The sequence below is a fragment of the Eulemur rufifrons genome, chromosome 7 (assembly GCF_041146395.1).
Source record: "Eulemur rufifrons isolate Redbay chromosome 7, OSU_ERuf_1, whole genome shotgun sequence".
In the NCBI taxonomy this organism is placed as follows: domain Eukaryota; kingdom Metazoa; phylum Chordata; class Mammalia; order Primates; family Lemuridae; genus Eulemur; species Eulemur rufifrons.
The window spans coordinates 68,367,043-68,389,010 of NC_090989.1; the positions used below are offsets into that span (position 1 = coordinate 68,367,043).

General features: G+C 45.9%; 1 protein-coding gene across 1 annotated transcript; it reads right to left on the reverse strand.

Moving 5' to 3' along the window:
• Positions 1-240: 240 nt before the first annotated feature.
• Positions 241-14,974, reverse strand: ZDHHC19 (zinc finger DHHC-type palmitoyltransferase 19). The gene is made up of 8 exons (XM_069471986.1): positions 14,829-14,974; positions 14,349-14,470; positions 13,728-13,867; positions 12,583-12,755; positions 12,058-12,163; positions 1,435-1,520; positions 890-1,082; positions 241-342 (listed from the first exon to the last, which is right to left on the reverse strand). Exons 1-8 carry the CDS (start codon positions 14,972-14,974, stop codon positions 241-243), a joined length of 1,068 nt encoding a protein of 355 aa, XP_069328087.1.
• Between the last annotated feature and the right edge of the window lie 6,994 nt (positions 14,975-21,968).

Below are 21,968 nucleotides of genomic sequence, written 5' to 3' on the forward strand. Positions count from 1 at the left end.
ATTGCTGTTGCCCCATTTTAAGAATGAGACAAATGTTAGAGGTCTCGCCCAAGGTCACAGAGCCAGGCAGGGTTCCAGCTCTGTCTCCTCCTTCCTGGGAGGTCTCTGTCCCCAGGCTCAGACACATGCAGCAAGGCAGCCGTGGGAGGCAGGCAAGGGTGTTTAATGGGCATGGGGGTCTCAGCACTCCCACCAGGGGAGTGGGCAAGGGCCGGGCACAGAGAGGCCTCCATGCCGGGCTCAGGAGGTCGGCTTCAGGTGTGGGTGCTCCTGGCATCGCTGCGTGCGAAGGGGCGAGAGGAAGGCCTCACCTCGCCTGGGGGCCTCCTGCAGCAGGGGCAGCTAAACACAGAGTGGGGGCATGAGGGCTCTCCCGAAGCCCCTGCCCCACGGCTCGCAGCCAAGCCCCCCGCCCACTGGAGGCAGAGCAAAGGGACTGGGCTGGCACCACAGACTGTCCTGCAAGGGCCCCGGCGGGCACTGTGGGTTACTCAACCCACTTCATTGCTAATGTTCTACCTGCATGTTTCATACAGGCTTCAAGCCAAAACTTCCTTTAACTAAAGGAATCTTCACCCCTGCCCCCCAAATTATAAACCACTGGACAAGTCTCAGTCCTCACTAATTGCTGAGGAAACTGAGGCCCAGAAAAGGTAAGTGACTGGCCCAAGGCCAACCAGCAAGTTAGTGGTATAGTCTTTTCTCTTTGTGTCTGCAGGGACTCCTGGGTATATTCTGAAGGCCTGAGACCCTACCTTCAACCCCCCTCCCCAAGCTCTGGGTGCTCCAGCCTCAGGGCCAGCCCAACCTCAGGGGCTTCCCCCAACCGTACAACCCGAAGACACCCCTCTCCCAACGCGTGCACATGCACGCACACACACACACTTACCTCCTGGAGGGCAGCAGCCTCGCCACTCCCTGGGGGGCCCTTCCCTGGCTTGTAGAGAGCCAGAGGTTGGGGCTGGGGGCCAAGGGGTGCTGGAGGCTCAAGAGCAAAGGGGCATGTTGGGGAGTGCAGGCTCGGCATGGGCACCCAGTCAGACCCCATGACTCTCTGCAGCTGGACAGCTTCAGCCATGTACCTGGGGGGCGACAGGCCAGATGAAAGAGGTCATTGCCCTCCTTGGCCAGGTTCCCCTGCCCCCTCAGCTTGGGGAGCAAACAGCCCAACACCAGGCCCTACGGGGAGCTGAGGCCAGTGCCACTGGACTGCAGCACCCTCTGCCCCATTTCTTGGAGCAAGAACCCACAGAGGCAGGGAAGTGGGGAGGCTCCAAGAGGCTCCCATAGTGCCCTGGAGAAAACCCCAAAGGAACAGGAACAGTGAGTGTAAGGATCTGGGGGCTGCGGTAAGGGGCCAGAGGAAAAACCCAGCTTCGCCCTACACCACCAGCCCCAGGGTTCGCCTCTGGAGCCTTTGATTTGCCAACTTACTTGGGTCCCAGTGGTGCGCAAATTGTTAAATACCAGTTGCTGGCACAGCCCTGGTCGAAAGGGTTGTATCCATGAAGGTATCTGCACTAGAGGGGGAAAGGGACAGGAAGGGGAGCTCAGAATCAGCAAGAATGGGTAGATCATCACCCAGTGGCCCTCCCTGAGCTGGGCAGCTTGCTCAGCCCAGGGCTGCAACAAGACTCCAAGGGCAGGGAAGCCGGGAGAGTGAGAGGAGGCCCCCACCCCTCCTGAGCTGCCAGGCAAAGGCCTCCCCCTGCCCTTTGCCCACTTCTGAGTAGCTCCCTCCAGAGGAACGCTGACACCACACTCAGCTCTGCTGCCTTCTCAGGGATTCCCGATCACCTTGTACCCCCTGCTACCCCCCACTGCACCATCTTCCCCTCTCTGTCTCCCTGGGCCACACACATTCTCCCGCTACCTTCCAGGATTTCCGATCTTCCTCTTGCTGCTAAACTGCTCAAAGACAGTTCTACCCTCTGCTTCTTCACTTTCCCACCTTTCATTTTTTTCTAAACTTGTGCCTTCACTGAATATCACTATCTGGAAGGGCAGTTGGATGGGAGCCCAGTGATATTTTCCTAACCATAACATGGCGCAGGAAAATCTGGGCTGAAGGTCTTGAGTACGCATGCAAGTCCTGAATGCTCTAGACTGAGTTCTCTTCTTCCCCTCTCCCCTAGCCTCTTCTACTTCACCCATCCTGATTGAGCTCCCTCCTCCACCTGGGGCAGACTGCTATCAAATGTTTTGTCACAACTGAAAGTGGCCCAGCAGCACCTCTGCCTACCACCACCTTTGCCCACCACCAACTCCCCTGTGCCCTGCCCCCTGCCACAAAGACTGAGATCTTCACTGCTATATCCACTGAAAGGAACCAGGACTTCCCAGTTGAGCAATAAGGCAAGAGAAAGAAATAAAGGGCATCCAAATCGGGAAAGAGGAGGTCAAACAATGTGATCTTATACCTAGGAAACCCCAAAGACTCCACCAAGAGACTCCTGGAATTAATAAATAAATTCAGGAAAGTCTCAGGTAACAAAATCAATGTACACAAATCAGTAGCATTCCTATACACCAATAACAGTCAAGCTGAGAGTCAAATCAAAGACTGAATACCATTCACAAAGCTACAAAGAAAATAAAATACCTAGGAATATGCTTAACCAAGGAGGTGAAAGATCTCTACAAAGAGAACTATGAAATTCTGAGGAAAGAAATCACAGACAATACAAACAGAAAAACATATCACGCTCCTGGATCGGTAGAATCAACATTGTTAAAATGTCCATACTACCCAAAGTGATTTACAGATTCAATGCAATCCCCACCAAAATACCAATGTCATATTTCACAGACCTAGAAAAAATAATTCTACACTTCATTTGGAACCAGAAAGGAGCCCAAATAGCCAAAGCAAGCTTACGCAAAAAGAACAAATCAGGAGGCATCACATCACCAGACTTCAAACTATACTACAAGGCAATAGTAACCAAAGCAGCATGGCATTGGCACAAAAAATAGAAACAGAGACCAATGGACTAGAACAGAGAACCCAGATATAAAACCATCCACATACAGCCAACTGATCTTTGACAAGCAGACAACAATATGCACTGGGGAAAAGAAGCCCTATTCAATACATGGTCCTGGGAAGACTGGAGAGCCACATGCAGAAGAATGAAACAGGTTCCATGTCTCTCACCACTCACAAAAATTAATTCAAGATGAATAAAATACTTAAAGCTAAGATATGAAAACATATGAATTCTAGAAAAAAAAAATGTAGAAAAAACTCCTCTACATATCACCCTAGGCAAAAAAATTTATGACTAAGACCCAAAGGCAATCACAACAACAATAAAAATAAATAAATGGGACTTGCTTAAATTTAAAAGCTTCTGCACAGCTAAGGAAATAATCAACAGAGCAAATAGACAACCTACAAAATAGGAGAAAATATTTGCAAACTATATATCTGATAAAGGGCTAATATCCAGAACCTACAAAGAACTCAAACAAATCCTCAAGAGCAAAAAAAAAACAACCAGCCGGCCATGGTGGCTCATGCCTGTAATCCCAGCACTCTGGGAGGCCGAGGCAGGTGGATAGCTCGAGGTCAGCAGTTCGAGACCAGTCTGAGCAAGAGCGAGACCCCGTCTCTACTAAAAATAGAAAGAAATTATATGGACAACTAAAAAATATATATAGAAAGAATTAGCCGGGCATGGTGGCACATGCCTGTAGTCCCAGCTACTCGGGAGGCTGAGGCAGGAGGATCGCTTGAGCCCAGGAGTTTGAGGTTGCTGTGAGCTAGGCTGACACCATGGCACTCTAGCCCAGGCAACAGAGTGAGACTCTGTCTCAAAAAAAAGAAAAAAGAAAAGAACAACCAACCCCATTAAAAAGTGGGCAAAAGACGTGAACAGAAGCTTTTCAAAAGAAGATAGACAAATGGCCAATAAACATATGGAAAAAACGCTCCATGTCACTAATCATCAGGGAAATGCAAATCAAAACCACAATGATATATCACCTTACCCCAGTCAAAACGGCTTTTATTTAAAAGTCCAAAAACAATAGATGCTGTCAGGGATGCAGAGAGAAAGGAATGCTTAAAACACTGTTGGTGAGACTGCAAATTCGTACAACTTCTATGGAAAACAGTTTGGAAATTCCTCAAAGAACTGAAAGTAGACCTACCATGCAATCCGGCAATCCCACTAATGGGTATCTACCCAAAGGAAAAAAAGTCGTTTTATCAAAAAGACACCTGCACTTGAATGTTTATTGCAGCACAATTCATAGTTGCAAAGAGGTGGAATCAACCCAAGTGCCTATCAATTCAGGAGTCGGTTAATAAAATGTGGTATATGTACAGCATGGAGTGCTACTCAGCCATAGAAAAGGACAAATTAATGCCTTTTGCAACAATTTGGATGGAACTGGAGACCATTATCCTGAGTGAAATATCTAAAGAATGGAAAAACAAACACCACATGTACTCACTGTTAAATTGGAGCTAACCGATGAGCACGCATGTGCACAGAGTGAAGTAAAACCCAGTGGAAATCAAGGGGTGGGGGGTCGAAAACCTACCTAACAGGTACAGTGAATACTATCTCTGGGTGATGGGCACACTTATAGCTGTGACTCAAGCATTACAAAAGTGATCCATGTAACCAAAAACATTTGTGCCCCTTAATATTTTGAAATCTAAGAAGAAAAAAAAAAAAAAAAGAGGAAGAACCAGGACTCCATGCAGGGCAGCTGCCTCTCAAGGAAGGAAAATCAGAATCAGGACAGCTCCAGAACAGCCCACAGTTGGCGAGAAGCAACACTAATTTGAGGTTCTGCCTACTTTAAGATATGTAAAGCCTTAAGAGAAACTGGTATTCTATTAATGATTTTACTTAAATGTTTTTTAAGAGTGTGATTAAATTTACAGAATTTTAAAATTTAGAGAAATAAATTTTGATTTATTGGATATATATGGAGTATAGAAAAGTGATGATTGTAGATGAGGTATAGAAAAATACTTAAAGGAATAATCATTGTTTTAATAAATTCATAATAACTGACTGATTTTTTTGTTTTTTTTGAGACAGAGTCTCACTCTGTTGCCCAGGGCTAGAGTGCCGTGGCGTCAGCCTAGCTCACAGCAACCTCAAACTCCTGGGCTCAAGCAGTCCTCCTGCCTCAGCCTCCTGAGTAGCTGGGACTACAGGTATGTGCCACCATGCCCAGCTAATTTTTTCTATATATTTTTAGTTGTCCATATAATTTCTTTCTAATTTTTAGTAGAGACGGGGGGGGGGGGGGGGTCTCGCTCTTGCTCAGGCTGGTCTCGAACTCCTGAGCTCAAACAATCCACCCATCTTGGCCTCCCAGAGTGCTAGGATTCCAGGCGTGAGCCACCGCACCCGGCAAATAACTGACTGACTAATTTGAGTACCTTCCTCTCCCCACATGGGACCCTCTCAGACATGAATGGAACCAACAGCTCTGACGCCTAGACTCTCCCCTCTCCCTGGCTCCTGGTCCAATTCTGTGTCTCACATGCCCTCACACTCCACAAGACCAAAGCCACAGTGGGCATCTTCTTGCCCCATCTCCCACCCACCTCCCTGTGGCCTCCTCTCTCCTTTTCCCCCAGAGGTCAGGGCATTAGGCTTCTCTCTCTTTCTCCCCTTCCTTCTCTCCCAATGTGTTGTTCATTCATTTGTGGGTTAGTTCACTCATTTATTCAGAAATATTTTGGGGCATCACAAATGCTCTAGGCACTGCACTGGGGATTGAGGACGTGCTGCAAACAACATAGCCAGCCTTAACTTTCAGGATGCTGAGGGCAGCCCCAACGCAGGGCCCGAGGTTCTGTGGGGAGCAGTCAGGGCAGCACACGCAGAGGGGATCAAGTGAGAAGAGCAGGCAGCCCAGGAAGTGGGCTGAGGAAGGTGACGCATCGGGTGAGTGAGAACAGCCAACCCTTCCTGAAGGCTTGTGACGCTAAGGGAGGGTTTTGCTTTGCTTTTAAGATGAGAGAGACATGAACATGTGTACGTGACAATAGAAAGGAATGGTAATAATGGTAACAACATGTAGGGCACTTACTTGTACCAGACACTGTTCTGTGTCCTATACAAATTAACTCATGCTGCCGCCTTTTACAGATGGGGAAAGTGAAGCACCAGCTGGCTAAGTAACATACACAAGATCTCCCTGCTGGTGGGCCACGGAGCAGAGCTGTGATGTGAACGTGTACGCTCTGGCTCCAGAGCCATTGCTGTCAACCACTCTGCAAGTGACTGCAGGAGGAGATGCCATCAGGGTATAGAGGTAGCCAGGGAATGAGAGTTGGGCTATGCGAACAATGTCTGAAGTGGATGCTGCAGGTGATGGGAAAGAGCCTGTCTGGTGAGTCACAGAGTACAGACCACATTTAGGTGCCTGGAGGCTGGAGATGCTGGATTGGCAGGGCCTCCCTCTGAGCAGAGGAGGGAGGGCAGGTCTATGGGAAGGACCACTGGATGGGGGAAGGAAGAAGGCTGCCCAAAGAGGCTGAAATGATGCACTGAGGCTGCAGAGAGAAGACATGCAGAGGGGGCTGATGAGGAAGGGCTGAACAGAGCAGTCACAGGTGGGGGAAACAAAATATGGGTGTGGTAGAGTGACTGCATGGTGGCTGAGAGGATGGGAGGAGGTGGACAGAGAGGGCTCCTCTGTCCTTTCAGCTGTCCAATGTCTGCAGCCTCCCCCTCATCAATGCTGCCCACCAGTTTTCCTAAAACCGCCTCTAGCCAAGTCACTGTCCTGCTGAAGGGCTCCCAGGGCAAGGATGTCCACTCATATCACTCTGGCTCAACATTGTACTAGAGGTCTGAGACAGTGCAATGAGAAAAGAAAGAAACAAAAACATACAGACTGGAAAGGAGGAAGTGACACATGACATGATTTCCTATGTAGAATCAATAAAAAACCTATTAGAATAAGTGAGTCTAACAAAATTGCAGGATTCAAGACCAATATATAAAAATCCATTGTATTTTCTTATAATAATAAACAAATGGAGATTGAAATTATTAAAAACACATTTGCTAGCACAAAACCATGAAATAAAGATATAAATCTAATAAAATGGATGCAAGATCTGTATGCTGAAAACTAAAAAATAAGGATAAAAGACATTAAAGAAAACCTAAATAAATGAAGAGGTATAGCATGTTCATGGATTCAAAAACTCAATCTTGTTAAAATATCAATTCCCCCCCACCTGATTTATAGGTTCAATGAAATTCCAATGAAAATCCTAGCAGATTTTTTTTGTAGAAACTTACAAGATGATCCTAAAATTTGTATGGAAAATGAAAGGCACTAGAAGAGTGAAAAGAACTTTGAAAAAGAAGAACAAAGTTAGAGAACTCACATTACCTGATTTTAAGACTTACTATATTATAAGATTATAGTAACCAAAACAGCATGGTATCAGTATAAAAATAGACACATAGACCAACGGAACAGAATAGAGAACCCAGAAATAAAGCCACATATTTACAGCCAACAGATCTTTGACAAAGCCGACAAGATTTACATTGAGGAAAGGACACCCTCTTCAATAAACGGTGCTGCGGAAACTGGTTAGCCACATGCAGAAGAATGAAGCTAGACCCCATCTCTCACCATATACAAAAAAAAATCAACTCAAAATGTATTAAAGACTTAAATGTAAGACCCAAAACTATAAAAATACTAGAAGAAAACCTAGGAAAAACTCTCCTAAACATTGGTCTAGGCAAAGAATTTATGTCTACGACATAAAAAGCATTGGCAAAAAAAAATAAAAATAGACAAATGGGACTTAATTAAACTAAAAAGTTTCTGGACAGCAAAAGAAATAATTAACAGAGTGAAAAGACAACCTACTGAATGGGAGAAAATATTTGCAAACTATTCATCCAATAAGGGACTAGTATCCAGAATATACAAGGAACTCAAACAACTCAACAGGGCAAAAAAAGTAAATAATCCAATTAAAAAGTGGGCAAGAGACATGAATAAACATTTCTCAAAAGAAGACATACAAATGGCTAACAGGTATATGAAAAAATGCTTAACATCACTATCAGAGAAATGCAAATCAAAACCACTATGAGACAACCACTTACCCTAGTCAGAATAGCTATTATTAAAAAGACAAACAACAGCAACAACAACAAAAAAACAAATGTTGGCAAGGATGTGGAGAAAAGGGAACTCTTTTTTTTTTTTTTTTTTTTTTGAGACAGAGTGTCGCTTTGTTGCCCTGGCTAGAATGAATGCCGTGGCGTCAGCCTAGCTCACAGCAACCTCAAACTCCTGGGCTTAAGCAATCCTACTGCCTCAGCCTCCCGAGTAGCTGGGACTACAGGCATGCACCACCATGCCCGGCTAATTTTTTCTATATAGATTTTTAGTTGGCCATATAATTTCTTTCTATTTTTAGTAGAGACAGGGTCTCGCTCTTGCTCAGGCTGGTCTTGAACTCCTGACCTCAAGCGATCCACCCGCCTCGGCCTCCCAGAGTGTTAGGATTACGGGCGTGAGCCACCGCCCCTGGCCAGAACTCTGTTTTTTTTAGAGACAGGGTCTCACTTTGTCCCCCAGGCTGGAGTGCAATGGTGTGATCATAGCCTCACTGCAACCTTGAACTCCTAGGCTCAAGCAATCCTCCTGTCTCAGCCTCCTGAGTAGCTGGGGCTACAGCCATATGCCACCATGCCTGGCTAATTTTTTTTTTCATGTATATCAATTGTCTGGTAACCTGGCTAATTTTTAATTTGTTTGTAGAGATAGGGTCTCACTATGTTGCCCAGGCTGGCCTCAAACTCCTGGCCTCAAGTGATCCTCCTGCCTCAGCCTCCCAAAGTGCTGGGATCACAGGTGTGAGCCACTCAAGAGTTCCCTCAAGAAAAGGGAACTCATACACTGTTGCTGGGAATGTAAACTAGTATAGCCACTATGGAAAACAGTACAGAGATTTCTCAAAAAACTAAAAATAGAATTACCATTCAATCCAGCAATCCCACCACTGTGTATCTACCCAAAGGAAAGTAATCAGTATATCAGAGGGATACCTGCACTCACATGTTTATTGCAGCACTATTCACAATAGCAAAGATATGGAATCAACCTAAGTGCCCATCAATGGATAAAGAAAATGTGGTGTATATATATAATAAACTATTCATCCATAAAAAGAATGAAATCATGTAATTTGCAGCAACATGGATGGAACTAGAGGTCATTACCTTTTTCTTTTTTTTTTTTTTCTTCAGAAACAGGGTCTTGCTCTGTCACCCAGGCTGAAGTACAGTGGCATGATCATAGCTCACTGTAACCTCAAACTCCTGGGCTCGAGTGACTGAGTGACCTTCCCATCTCAGCCTCCTGAGTAGCTAGGATTATAGGCACACACCACCACATCCAGCTAATTTTTTTAAATGATTTGTAGAGCAGATGTCTCACTATGTTGCCTAGGCTGGTCTCAAACTCCTGGCCTCAAGTGACCCTCCCAATTCAGCCTCCCAAAGTGTTGGGAGACATCAGCCACCACACCTGGCCTGCAGGTCATTATCTTAAGTGAAATAAGACAGGCATAAGAAGACAAATATGACATGTTCTCAATTACATGTGGGAGCTAAAAAATCTGATCTCATTGAGGTAGAGAGTGGAAAGACTGATAACAGAGACTGGGAAGGGTGAGGGGGGCAGGGAGGAGGATGAAGAGAAGTGGGCTAAAGGGGACAAATATACAGTTAGATAGAAGGAATAAATTCAGTGTTTGATAGCAGAGTAGGGTAACTACAGTTAAACAAAAATGTACTGTAGTCAGTGATGGACATCCTAAATACCCTGACTTGATCAGTACACATCATATACGTGTAACAAAATTTCACATGTACCCCAGAAATTTGTACAAATAAAAAAAAAAAGAAAAAAAGATGTACTATAAAAGCAACATTAATTAAGATGGTATGATATTAACCAAGAAATAGGGTCCAGAAATACACCCACATACATATGGTTGATTGATTTTTGACAAATGTGCAAAGGCAACTCAATGGAAGAAGGATAGCCTTCCAACAAATGGTGCTGGAACAACCCTTATGCAAAAAAAAAAAAAAATCTTGACCCATACCTCGTACCACATACAAAATTTAACTCCAAGTGAATCATAGACCTAAATGTAAAATCTAAAAGTATAAAATATCTAGAGAAAAACACACGAGTGAATCTTTGTGACCTTGGATTAGGCAAAGATTTGCTTACAACACCAAAAGCATGATTCATAAAAGAAAAAGAATTGTATTTCATCAAAATTAAAAACTTCTGCTCTGTGGAATGAACTGTGAAGAAAATGAAATGACAAGCCACAGACTGGGAGAAAATATTTGCAAAACACATATCTTAATCCAGAATATATAAAGAGCTCTTAAAACTCAATAATAAGAAAACAATATAATTTTTTTAAATGGACAAAAGATTGGAACAAACACTTCACCAAAGTTATACAGACAGCAAATAAAAACATGAAATGATACTCAGTCAGCATCATTAGTCATTAGAAAAAGACAAACTGAAACCATGGTGAGATATCACCACACATTTATTAGTTTAGCTAAAATTAAAAAAAAAAAACCACAAAAAACAAAAGCAACTGACAATGTCAAACATTGGTGAGGATGCAAAGCAACTGGAATTCTTACACATTGCTGGTGGGAATGAAAATGGTACAGCTATTTTGGAAGACAATTTGGCAATTTCTTTTACAGCTACATATGTACATTCAGTTACCATAGGACCCAGCAATGTCCCCTTTAAGTATTTACTCAATAGAAATGAAAACCTATGATCACATGCCTGTACACTAACATTTATAGCAGCTTTATTTACAACCACCAAAAACTAGAAACAACACAAACATTCTTCAATTGGTAAATAGATAATCTGTGGTACATCCATACAATGCAATACTATACATCAATAAAAAGGAATAAACTACTGATATGAACAATAAAAAAATTGGAGAAAAATAAAATCTCATGGATGAATCTCAAATGCATTATGCTAAGTGAAAGAAGCCAGACTCACAAGGCAACGATTCCATTTATTCTGGAAAAGGAAAAACTATAAGGACAGCAAATAGATCAGTGGTTCCCAGGGCTTGCAGGTAAGGGGAGAAATGGACTACAGAAGGTCATGAGGGAATTTCCTGGGGAGTTGGAACTGTTCTAAATCTTGATTATGGTGGTTGTTGCAGAACCGTATCCACTTATCCAAACTCACAACTGTACACTAAAAAAGGGTGAATTTTACTGTAGGTAAATTACTCCTCACTAAACTTGACTTTTAAAAAATCCTACCATGGCTCTCAGGTTTCCACCGTTAACAAGATTAAATTCTCGCCTGACTTTCTGCTTCTTTTTAAGGTAGCCACCCCTAAGCAGTCAACTTGACTGCCTGCGCCACCTTCTGCCCCAGTTAGAACTGTTTCCTCACCATCCTATCAACATTCCACAGACTTTCAGTCTTCCCTGCCTTTTTGCAAAGGTGTGGCCCTCCCCTGCAATGCTCTCCCCTCTGTCCTCTGTCCCTCCCGAACCATTAAGTCCTACTGTACAATGCAATCCTCCCTGAATTCTCAATTCCTCCGCTGAGTATGTGCTACAAAACTTAGGACCAGCCCCTCTCTCAGAGTGGGTATCTGGCTGCTGTTCTGATTTCAGGTTCATCAACGTGAAGTGCAGGATGTAGTCTTACTCACCTCTATTCCATCCCTCAAAATAACACACGCGGCCTAGCACACAGTAGGCTCTCGAGGCAGTGCACCCAGGAGGCAGAGTGACCACCCGGCTCCAGGTGGAGCGAGATTTGAGCTACATCTTAGCTGGTCTGGAAGGACTAAGGAGGCATCATGACGGGGGTGGGGGTGGGGAGGACCTGGCGGGGAGGGAATCGGGCCGTCAAGGTCAAGGGCAGTGGAGAAAGAGCGGAAAGTGCTGAGGTCACGGAGGTGCAAGGTGAGTCCCACAGCCCGGTACGGTGGCGCCCGCGCTCGGCCCCGCCTACCTTGCCTTCGCAGGAGCGCTCGGCCGCGCTCACCGACAGGGCCTGGATCAGCAGCAGCAGGAAGAGCGGCACCAGGAAGCCCGCGGCGGGTACAGCCACCGTCACGCTGCGCGCGGGCTAAGGAGCTGCGCCACCCGACAGCCCACCCCGCCCGGTCCCTCAGCCCCGCCCGCAGCCAGCCCCGTCCATCCACTCGCCTTGCTCCACCAGTGGTCCGGCCCCCCCCCCCCCCCACCCCCGCGCGAAACCTTACCCAACCCTGCGGTCGCCCTGCCTGTCCAGGTCCCCATTGCACCTTTAGCGTCCCGCTCCGTGACCCCGATAGACTCTTAACGCCCCACAGTTCCTGTGAGCCCAGCCCATCTCCCTGACCCCTGCCACCCTCCGGGTCCCAGGCTGGCCGCCCAAGCGGCTTCTCCCTCCAGCCCCGCCCGCATTGGCCCCGCCCTCAGCAACCCCGCCCCTGGGCTGTCCCTGTCCGCTTGCCACTGCTCCCCACGTGGACCAGAAGGCCCTTGCGGATACGCGATGACTTTGTCGGTGGAGAAGGGCAGGTGGGTCGTGCGCACCAGGAAGATCAAGCAGGTGACCAGCAGGGCACTCAAGTAGAGGCATAAGGACAGGACGAGCAGCATGAAGAATCGGAAGTTGCGGTGACCGATGCAGTTATTAACCCACTTGCAATGATGGTCAAAGTCCTGAGCGACAGGGAGGACCTGTCTTCCGGCCCAGCCCCCCTCAGCCCTGAATCCTGAGGCCTACCCCGCTCCCAACCAGGCCACCTGCCCTTGGCCCCACACATTGGCTCCCACCCCCAGGGAGAAACTGAGCCACAAAGTCCCTAACACTGGCATTTCCGTTGTTAGAGCATCCTTAGGGCTCTGTGGCTCATAAAGTCATCTGTCACCAGGCCTTTAGAGACAAAGCCTGCCTGGTCTTCCACACATCCTAGTGTAACTTTGGGCAGGACATAGAATATCTCTGGGCCTCCACCTTCTTATCCATTAGATGAGGATGATATTTTATTACTATTATTTTTAAATTTTTATAGTATTATTTTAGGAGACAGAGTCTGTCGTCCATGCTGGGGCGCAGTGGCACGTTCATAGCTCTTGCAGCCTCAAATTCCTGGATTCAAATGATCCTCCCGCCTCAGCCTCCCAGGTAGGTGGGACTACAGGCTCGAGCCTGCTAGATGAGGATGAAAATAACACCCTTGCCCAGCCAGCCTCCTGCACTTGTGTGTAGGCTGAGCCCTCGAGAGAGATGAGCACTCAGAGCCCAGGAGATCCTCCAACTTGGATGCCCGGACAAGGACAGGCAAAGCTTCCCAGACAAAGCGTATAGCCAGCCTGGGGGCCTTGGGTACCTAGTGTCAGTGAGCCCAGGGGTGGGACAGGGGCTGCCCTTCCTTCCCCTGGCCTGATCAGGCCCAGGACTGATATGGATGCCCCATGCATGTCAGCACCTGTGCAGGCAAGGGCCAACCTCCCAGGACAGGTGCAGGCACAGAGGTGGTGACCTGCATGAGTGACAAAGAGTGGCTGGGAGTTAGCCAGTCCTGGAAGATGGCTTCACACCCACCCCTGGCCCTCATATGAGGGGGGCTCCTGGTCCCAGCCAGGGGCTAGGGGAAGGGTGGCAGGTGGGCAGGCAAGAGGGGCACTCACCTCCACACAGATGTTGCACCAGGGGCAGTGGTAGGTCCTGGGCGGGCGGTGGAAGCAGCACTTTTGGCACCACTGCAGGCGGAAGGCCCTGTGGTTCACCCACACCACATGCACCATCATGGGGCCCTGCTCGGCGGAGCCTGGTACAGGAAGAGGATTGGGCAGCAGCAGGAGGCCCTTCCATCACTCTGCTGCTTGGGGCAGCTCTACAGCATCACTGGGCACAAGGAAGGGTGGGGAGGAAGTGGGTAGAGCAGTCCTTGTCTCCACTCAGCAGCCTCAGAGAGGCTGGCAGTCAAAGCGAAGGTGGGTTACCGCCAAAGGAGATACGTATAGAACTCAGGCCTTTGGAACAGCAGTCGGTGCTTTAAGTTGTGTGTGCAGTGGAAGGAGGAAAAGCCCACTGGCTTCTCGCCCTGTCCTGCTTGGCCCTTCCTTCCAAGGCAAGTGGAAAACAACCTTGGTGGCTTGGGAAATGTAGTATCAGGACCAGAGCAATGAGGATGTGGGGTGAAGGGGTCCTGAGGCCAGAGGAAGGGAGACGGGAGGGGCACTTTAGGAACTGTCCCTGCAGGCACCAGCCCTTAGGGTGCTACCTCCTCCAGGGGGCTGAGGCCTCACCTTGATGTAAGATGCCAGGGTCTGAAAAGTTGAGTGAAACGAGACTGAAGAAGGTAAGGACAAAGAGGGGGCCTGTGACGATGGGAAAGGCCCACTCCCCGTTCTGAGCCAGCCACCTGCAACTGAGACCAGAGTGAGACTGAGTCGAACTGGGGCAGCCCAAAGCTCCCCCCAGGCCCCAGCACACCTGGATCAGGACTCACAGACCTTGACAAAGCCACTCTAGGTATCCAGACAGACACATAGAGGCTCCACCAAATGTCACCAGCATGACCAGCCACCTGCAGCTCCCCAAATGTACCACGCACTCTCGACCTCTGTGCCTTTGCACACTTGGTTCCCTAAGCCTAGAACATCCCCCTTTCCCTGACCTCTGCCCCTGCTCTGCACTGCCCTGCCTCATGCTATCTCTCATTGTGCTATCTCTGATTCCCTTGCTGTCTTGTTGTAAGAAACCTGACACTCGCATGGGAGACTCACGGGAATGCGAAGAAGAGAGCACTGAAAACGACCAGCAGCACCACATTGAAGGCAGCAAACAGGCTCGGGAGGATCCAGGGAAGCGGCACCTGAGGCGGGGGCTGAGGCCCCTTCATGAGGGGCACGGCATCCTTTAGCAGTGGCATGGCTGGTCCTCCTGTGCCCCCAGGGGAGATCAGAGCCACTAGGCTTCCTTCCCCATGCTGGCTCCCAGAGCCCCATGCCACGATGGCCTCGGAAGCCACAACCCAGGGTGGAAGGAAAGAAATCGTCTGTGTGACATCACAGAGGCTGAGGAATGTGGGGTGTCTGCAGCCTGCTCTGGCTGCTTCTGGTGACCAGTGACCGGCACTTCCAACAGCAACCCGCCCACCCCCACATGTGCTGGGGGCTGGGAGGTCTTGCCCCTGCGAGGCTGGCACTGCTGGAGACCACATAACCTTAGAGAAGCACGTGGGGAGAAAGTTGGTGGCTCTCCTCACCCTTTCAGGCCCGGTGCTAATTGAAGCAAACAGTGCTCACCTCTCACCCTAGCTCCATTTCTTCCTTTTTGTTGTGACAAAATTCCTGTGTGTGGGAAGGGGCAATGATCTGCTCAGCTAAATAACTTCCCAGCGTCCCTCATTTCCAGGTCGGCTTCATGACACAATTCTGGTCAATGAGGCATAGGTGGATGTCTGTTGAGGGTTTCTAGAAAAGCTTTAGGTAAGATGACGCAGTTGGCCGAGCTTTGTTCCCTTCTTTATGTCTTGAACCTGGATGTGCTGGCTGAGGGTGCCACCTCGGACCTGCTAGGCAACAAGTCTGCGTGCTACCCAGACAGAACTTGATGGCATTGTTGACTTGCTGCCCCAGCCATGAACTGCCTCCCTCTCAGCTGCGTGCTATAGGAGAAAATAACTGGATTTTCTGTTACATGCAGCTGACATTTGTCATTTGTTTCGGCCACTGAGTATCTGAGCCCCTCAGTGTTTGGAGGATTCCTCACACTATAAGTCTCGATCAAGAGCAAAAATCATTTCCCCATCCCAGTTGGAGCTGAAAATGGCCAGGTCCTCACATTCCCAGCCTCTCCTGCGGCTACTGCTAACCCAGGTGCCAGCAGTTAGCTTCAGAGCTGCTGCAGCCAACTGGGAAGGCTTCTCGGAGATGCAGCAACTTCGAGTATGCCAAAGCGTGATGCCATTTTGAAGCTTACTTTAATTTCAACAGTGATTATATTGTTCTTCAACATGGGTAAATATGTAATTCAAAGATCCCTAATTTGTTTTTAAAACTTAGACTAATATTGAATTGGGGGGGTCACCGAATTGGAACATTTTTAGGAAATTAATTTGATTAAAAACAGAGATCAAAAATCCCTGGTCAACGCACAATTATTGTTACTTATATTCTCTTGTCTATAGAAACGTATTTTTTTCATGACTTTCAAATTGCAATTAAAATCAATGTATTGGGGGAGGGGAAAAAAGAGAAAAAATAAAATCAATGTATTAACAGTAAGACTATTTTCTTATGATTGATAATATATTTTAAATTCTAGCTTTAAATTTACATATCTTCATTTGTCATATTTAATATAACTATATATATGTATGCACATTTAAAATACCCACATATTGAAATATATTGACATTAATTAATTCTTAAAAGATGTGTATGTATTATTGGAGGAGAGAACTGGTAGCTTGGAAGAGAAATGTTTCTTGAATAACAGTCTGTTTTCAACGTGATGCAATAAAAAGTTATTTGCTTTCTGCCTATTCTGCCCAATGGTGTACAGTTAGCATCTCACCTAACTTAAAAGTAATTTCACTGGGATCTATTATCCTACATCTCTTTTTGCTGTTTTTGGAAATCTTATGGCTATAGACAATTATAAGCAAATTAATAGAACAATAGGAGATTACTCACTTCTAAAAAAAAAAACTGAAAATGCTGAATATTTGTTTTGTTGCCTTGCACTATGCCAGGTAAAGCAGCGGTCCCCGACCGTTTTGGCACCACGGACAGGTTTCGGGGAAGACCATTTTTCCACAGACCGGCAGGGGGAGCCCGGGAGGCGGAGCTCAGGTGCTGATGTGAGCGACAGGAGCGGCTGGGAAGCCTCGCTGGCTCATCCGCACGCTCACCTCTTGCTCTGCGCACCCGCTTTCTAAGTTTCATGGAAGACAGTTTTTGCTCAGACCGGCAGGGGGTGGCGGAGGTCCGCGGCTCGGGGGTTGGGGACATCAGATGTAAAGGACTGTTAGCCTGATTAATAACACAGCTGACACTGTGACCATTTCTTATCCTCAGGCACCTATACTCTTATCTGACAGCTCTTTTTGATGTTGCCATTTTCTAATGCTCGGCCCTAAATTCAGAATAATAAAACTGATGTTGTGTCTTTTGGCCTGCTAGATAGCACCGAAGGCTTGCTCTCTCGCCTCATAGCCTAGGACATGGCACTGTCAAACAAAGAGGGATGTTAAAAACTTACACAGTTAAGATGCTCCGTATTTTCTTAGTGTGCTCAAAGATATTGTAAGAGTTGCCCTGATTGCTGTGCCCACATTGTGAGGCAATCTGATAAATAAAAGACAGGATTTCATTTAGGTTTTGTATCGGTAAAGGGTAATCAGTACTAGTAAGTTTTCAAGTAATTAGATCATCTTTCAGGGTGGATAAAAGCACACTTTTCAATTGGGAGTCCCAACACAGACTGTCCACGGCTTCTAAAAGTATTTTATTTCTAGTTTTAAAACATTTATGTCGGCTGGCATGGTGGCTCACATCTGTAATCCCAGCACTTCTGGAGGACAAGGCAGGAGGATCACTTGAGGACAGGAGTTTGAGACCAGCCTGGGCAACATATCAAGACCCCTGTCTCTACAAAATATTAAAAAATTAGCTGAGCGAGGTGGCATTCACCTGTGGTCCCAGCTATTCGGGAGGCTGAAGCAGGAGGATCACTTGAGGAGGAACATGTGAGCCCAGGAGTTTGAGGCTACAGTGAGCTATGATGACACCACTGTACTACAGCTTGGGCAACAGAGCAAGACCCTGTCTTTAATTAAAAATAAAGAAACAAACAAACAAAACCCACTTATATCTATTGACACACACTTTACAGAATAGATTTGTCAGTGTTCTCCCTGTCCCTTAATACATTTTCTCATCAGGTTGATGGTCAGTCAAGTCTCCATGGAATAATTATGGGGGCCCATGCACCTACATAGCTCACCCCAATACAGAGTCTACTCTCCTCCATTCTGGTAATGTTAGCTACTGAAATAAGTTAGCTTGCCTTGTCATCAAACGTGGTTTCTCTGCTCCTTTCTTTTGCCTGAAAGTCCCTGCTAGAAGCTACAGAACAGAGTTTGGGTCTTCTGGAAGAAGCATCAGAGGAGGACAGCCTGAGAAAGGGGTCCAGGGAACAGGCCCATGCTTATGGGCCTCCTGGAACAAGCTGACACGATCACCAGAGCAGACACCTCACTGTACCACGGGGACCCAATCTTTGGGACTCCAGGACCATGTAGCCTGGGAACATATGGCTTTAGGAACATAGACTATTGAGCCAGGTTGACAGAATGAGAATTCGTGACTCCTGATCAAGGGAAATCTTATTGTGGATATGTGCTTAAAACACTGTCAATCCAGTTTTTAATGTTTTATTTTCTGAAGAACATAAAGTCCCTTTTTATGCTTTTTGCTCCATCTCCAAACCCTCAATTTTACAGGCTATCACCATGACTATGACAATGATCAAACTTCTCTGATTATTGGGTTTTTATTTAAATCTTTCCTTGATTGACATTGATCCAAAATATATAGAAAGGATGGTCTAATTTTAAAAAGGAAAAATACTTTTTTTTTTTTTTTAGACTGAATCTCACTCACTCTGTTGCCCGGGCTAGAGTGCCGTGGCGTCAGCCTAGCTCACAGCAACCTCAAACTCCTGGGCTCAAGCAATCCTCCTGCCTCAGCCTCCCAAGTAGCTGGGACTACAGGCATGAGTCACCATGCCCGGCTAATTTTTTCTATATATTTTTAGTTGTCTGGCTAATTTCTTTCTGGTTTTTTTTTTTTTTTAAGTAGAGACAGGGTCTCGCTCTTGCTCAGGCTCGTCTCAAACTCCTGACCTCAAGCGATCCTCCCACCTCAGCCTCCCAGAGTGCTAGGAGGAAAAATACTTCTTTATCTAGGTCTACCACATCAGAATCCAGGCACATATAAAAGGTCCTATGTGGTATCATGGCGAGTCATACTATGGGAAACTGTGAATATATTAAAATATAAATAAGCTAATTAATTCTCAGGAAAACTGTAAAGTGGTGCCCTAATAATTGGGATTCAGAAGAGTGTTTTTACAAAAATTTAAGCTTAGGAAACTTACAATCGCCCTATGATCATTGTGTTAATATAACACATTTAAGCTATATTTTGTGGATAGCTCCACTAATTATTATCTATGATAATTCTATAGAAAATATTACATACATTTAAAAAGAGATAGGTGGTTGGTCAGATATACAAAGTCTCTTTATTGGGTTCCTTTACTTATCACAGCAATGTAATTATCTTCAACATTCCCATAAGAACTGGTCCTCTTTACTAATTGAATAAATCAAATTTGTTATCATGACCATGCCCAAAATGTGACTTTTAAAAATAAATTTCATTTAATTAGATATGACCAACCCACATTTATGGAACAAGGACTGAACTTTATATGTAGAAAAATACTAAAATGCCCTCCCAGAGAATTGATGCCTGCTCTGTGGCTTCATAAAGTCCAAGCTTACCTATAGCAAGTTCCTAGGAACATTGGACAATTTGGAGCTCTCAGAGAAAAGAGAAGCTTCCGCGTTTGCAGTTACTGTAGATGTCTGGAAAAGAAAAGACACTTGACCTTGAAATAGACAAGAAGATAGTTTCAGTTAAAAAAAAAATAGAATTTTGAAAGCATCTAAATGACTTTCCAGACGAAATTTAATTCTCTAATCTTAGTATCTTATAGTTCTGCATCTTTTGACCATAACAATGAAGGCTTTGGGTACTTTTCAACACCACTTCTTGCACCTGCGTAAATAAAACAACTCCAATAGAACACAACACACACAATGTGAAAGCCTGGGTCCTTAGACTACATGAGATCGCTACCAACAAAACCTAGTCACTGTGAGGTTTCATTTGAAAATCCTTGCCTAATGGAGGGAACAGGTTTAAAGGAACAATATCAATGTGTGTACAAGTACAGCTGGTAATCAGGACTGCATGTCTGGTAAAAATTAAGCCTATGCCCAATTTCCACTACCTATAAGAAATATGAAAAGTGATCAACAAGGAAACACATTCAATTAATGATATATATATATATACATATATTTTTTTTTTTTTTTGAGACAGAGTCTCAGTCTGTTGCCCGGGCTAAAGTGCCGTGGTGTCAGCCTAGCTCACAGCAACCTCAAACTCCTGGGCTCAAGCGATCCTACTGCCTCAGCCTCCCGAGTAGCTGGGACTACAGGCATGTGCCACCATGCCCAGCTGATTTTTCTATATATATTTTTAGTTGTCCATATAATGTCTTTCTATTTTTAGTAGAGACGGGATCTCGCTCTTGCTCAGGCAGGTCTCAAACTCCTGAGCTCAAACGATCCACCCGCCTCGGCCTCCCAGAGTGCTAGGATTACAGGCGTGAGCCACCGCGCCCGGCCTCAATTAATGATATTTTTAAGAAAAAATTTTAAAAAGCCAACATAACCAGGGCAGAACTTTGAAGATTAGCTCAGTCAAAAAGAGATATGGAGGCCGGGTGCAATGGCGCATGCCTATAATCCTAGCACTCTGGGAGGCCGAGGCGAGTGGATCGTTTGAGCTCAGGAGTTCGAGACCAGCCTGAGCAAGAGTGAGACCCCATCTCTACTAAAAATAGAAAGAAATTATATCGACAACTAAAAATATATATATAGAAAAAATTAGCCGGCCATGGTGGCACATGCCTGTAGTCCCAGCTACTCGGGAGGCTGAGGCAGGAGGATTGCTGGAGCCCAGGAGTTTGAGGTTGCTGTGAGCTAGGCTGACGCCACGGCACTCACTCTAGCCTGGGCGACAGAGTGAGACTCTGTCTCAAAAATAAAAAAAGAAATATTGAAAAAAAAAAATCTGTGTCAAAGCCTGGTCTGTGACTTTTTCTGTGTGATAATTTACTAGCTCCTGCCGGGGAATGATTGGTGTACTTGATAACATCTCATAGATTTTAACCACATTAAGATTTCTTCTAGGTATTTACCAAGCTTACCCAGCCACTATCAATCAGAGGTAGAATTGTCTTGAATAAGACATTTCTTTTACCTCTTTATTTTTCTTTCTTTCTTTCTCTCTTTCTTTTGCTCATTTGCTTGTTTCCTTCCTTCCCTTCTTCCTATCAATGTCTTTACCAAGACAGAAATCTTCATTTTATTTATTTATTTGGGGAGAGGGATGGTGTCTCCCTCTGTCACCCAGGTTAGAGCGCAGTGGCACAATCACAGCACACTACAACCCCAAACCCCTGGGCTCAAGTGATCCTCTTCCCTCAGCCTCTCAGTAGCTGGGACTACAGGCGCACACCACCAGGCCTGTTATGAAATCTTTGCATTGGAGTCCTCTATTATCCTTGCAGCAAGTTTAAAACAAAATTTTGAGTCATGCTTGTAGTCAGTTTGTACAAAAAGGTGTGTGTCTGTGTGTGTGTGTGTGTGTGTGTTTTAATACCACGATCTCCTGGTTTTCTTCCTCCTTTATTTGCTGCCTCATCTGTCTTCTTTGCTGAGACTCCCTCCTCTTCCTGACCTCTGAATATGGAGCACCCAGGGCTCTCTCCATGTCTACTCCAATCCCTAGATGCTCTCATTGGCTCCGTGGCTTAACTACTATCCATGTGCTTTTAACTCCCAAATTAACATCTGTAGCCCTGATCTCTCCCCTGAACTCCAGACTCATGCTTTCAGCTGCTCAGACTACATTTGACCTGCACTTGGTGTCTAATAGACATCTCATATTTAACCTTTCCAGAGCCAATCCCTGGATTCCTTCCTCCAAAAACTTACTTCTCCAACACCGCTCTTTATTTCAGTAATTAGGACCATCATTCATCCTATTGTTCAGATCAAA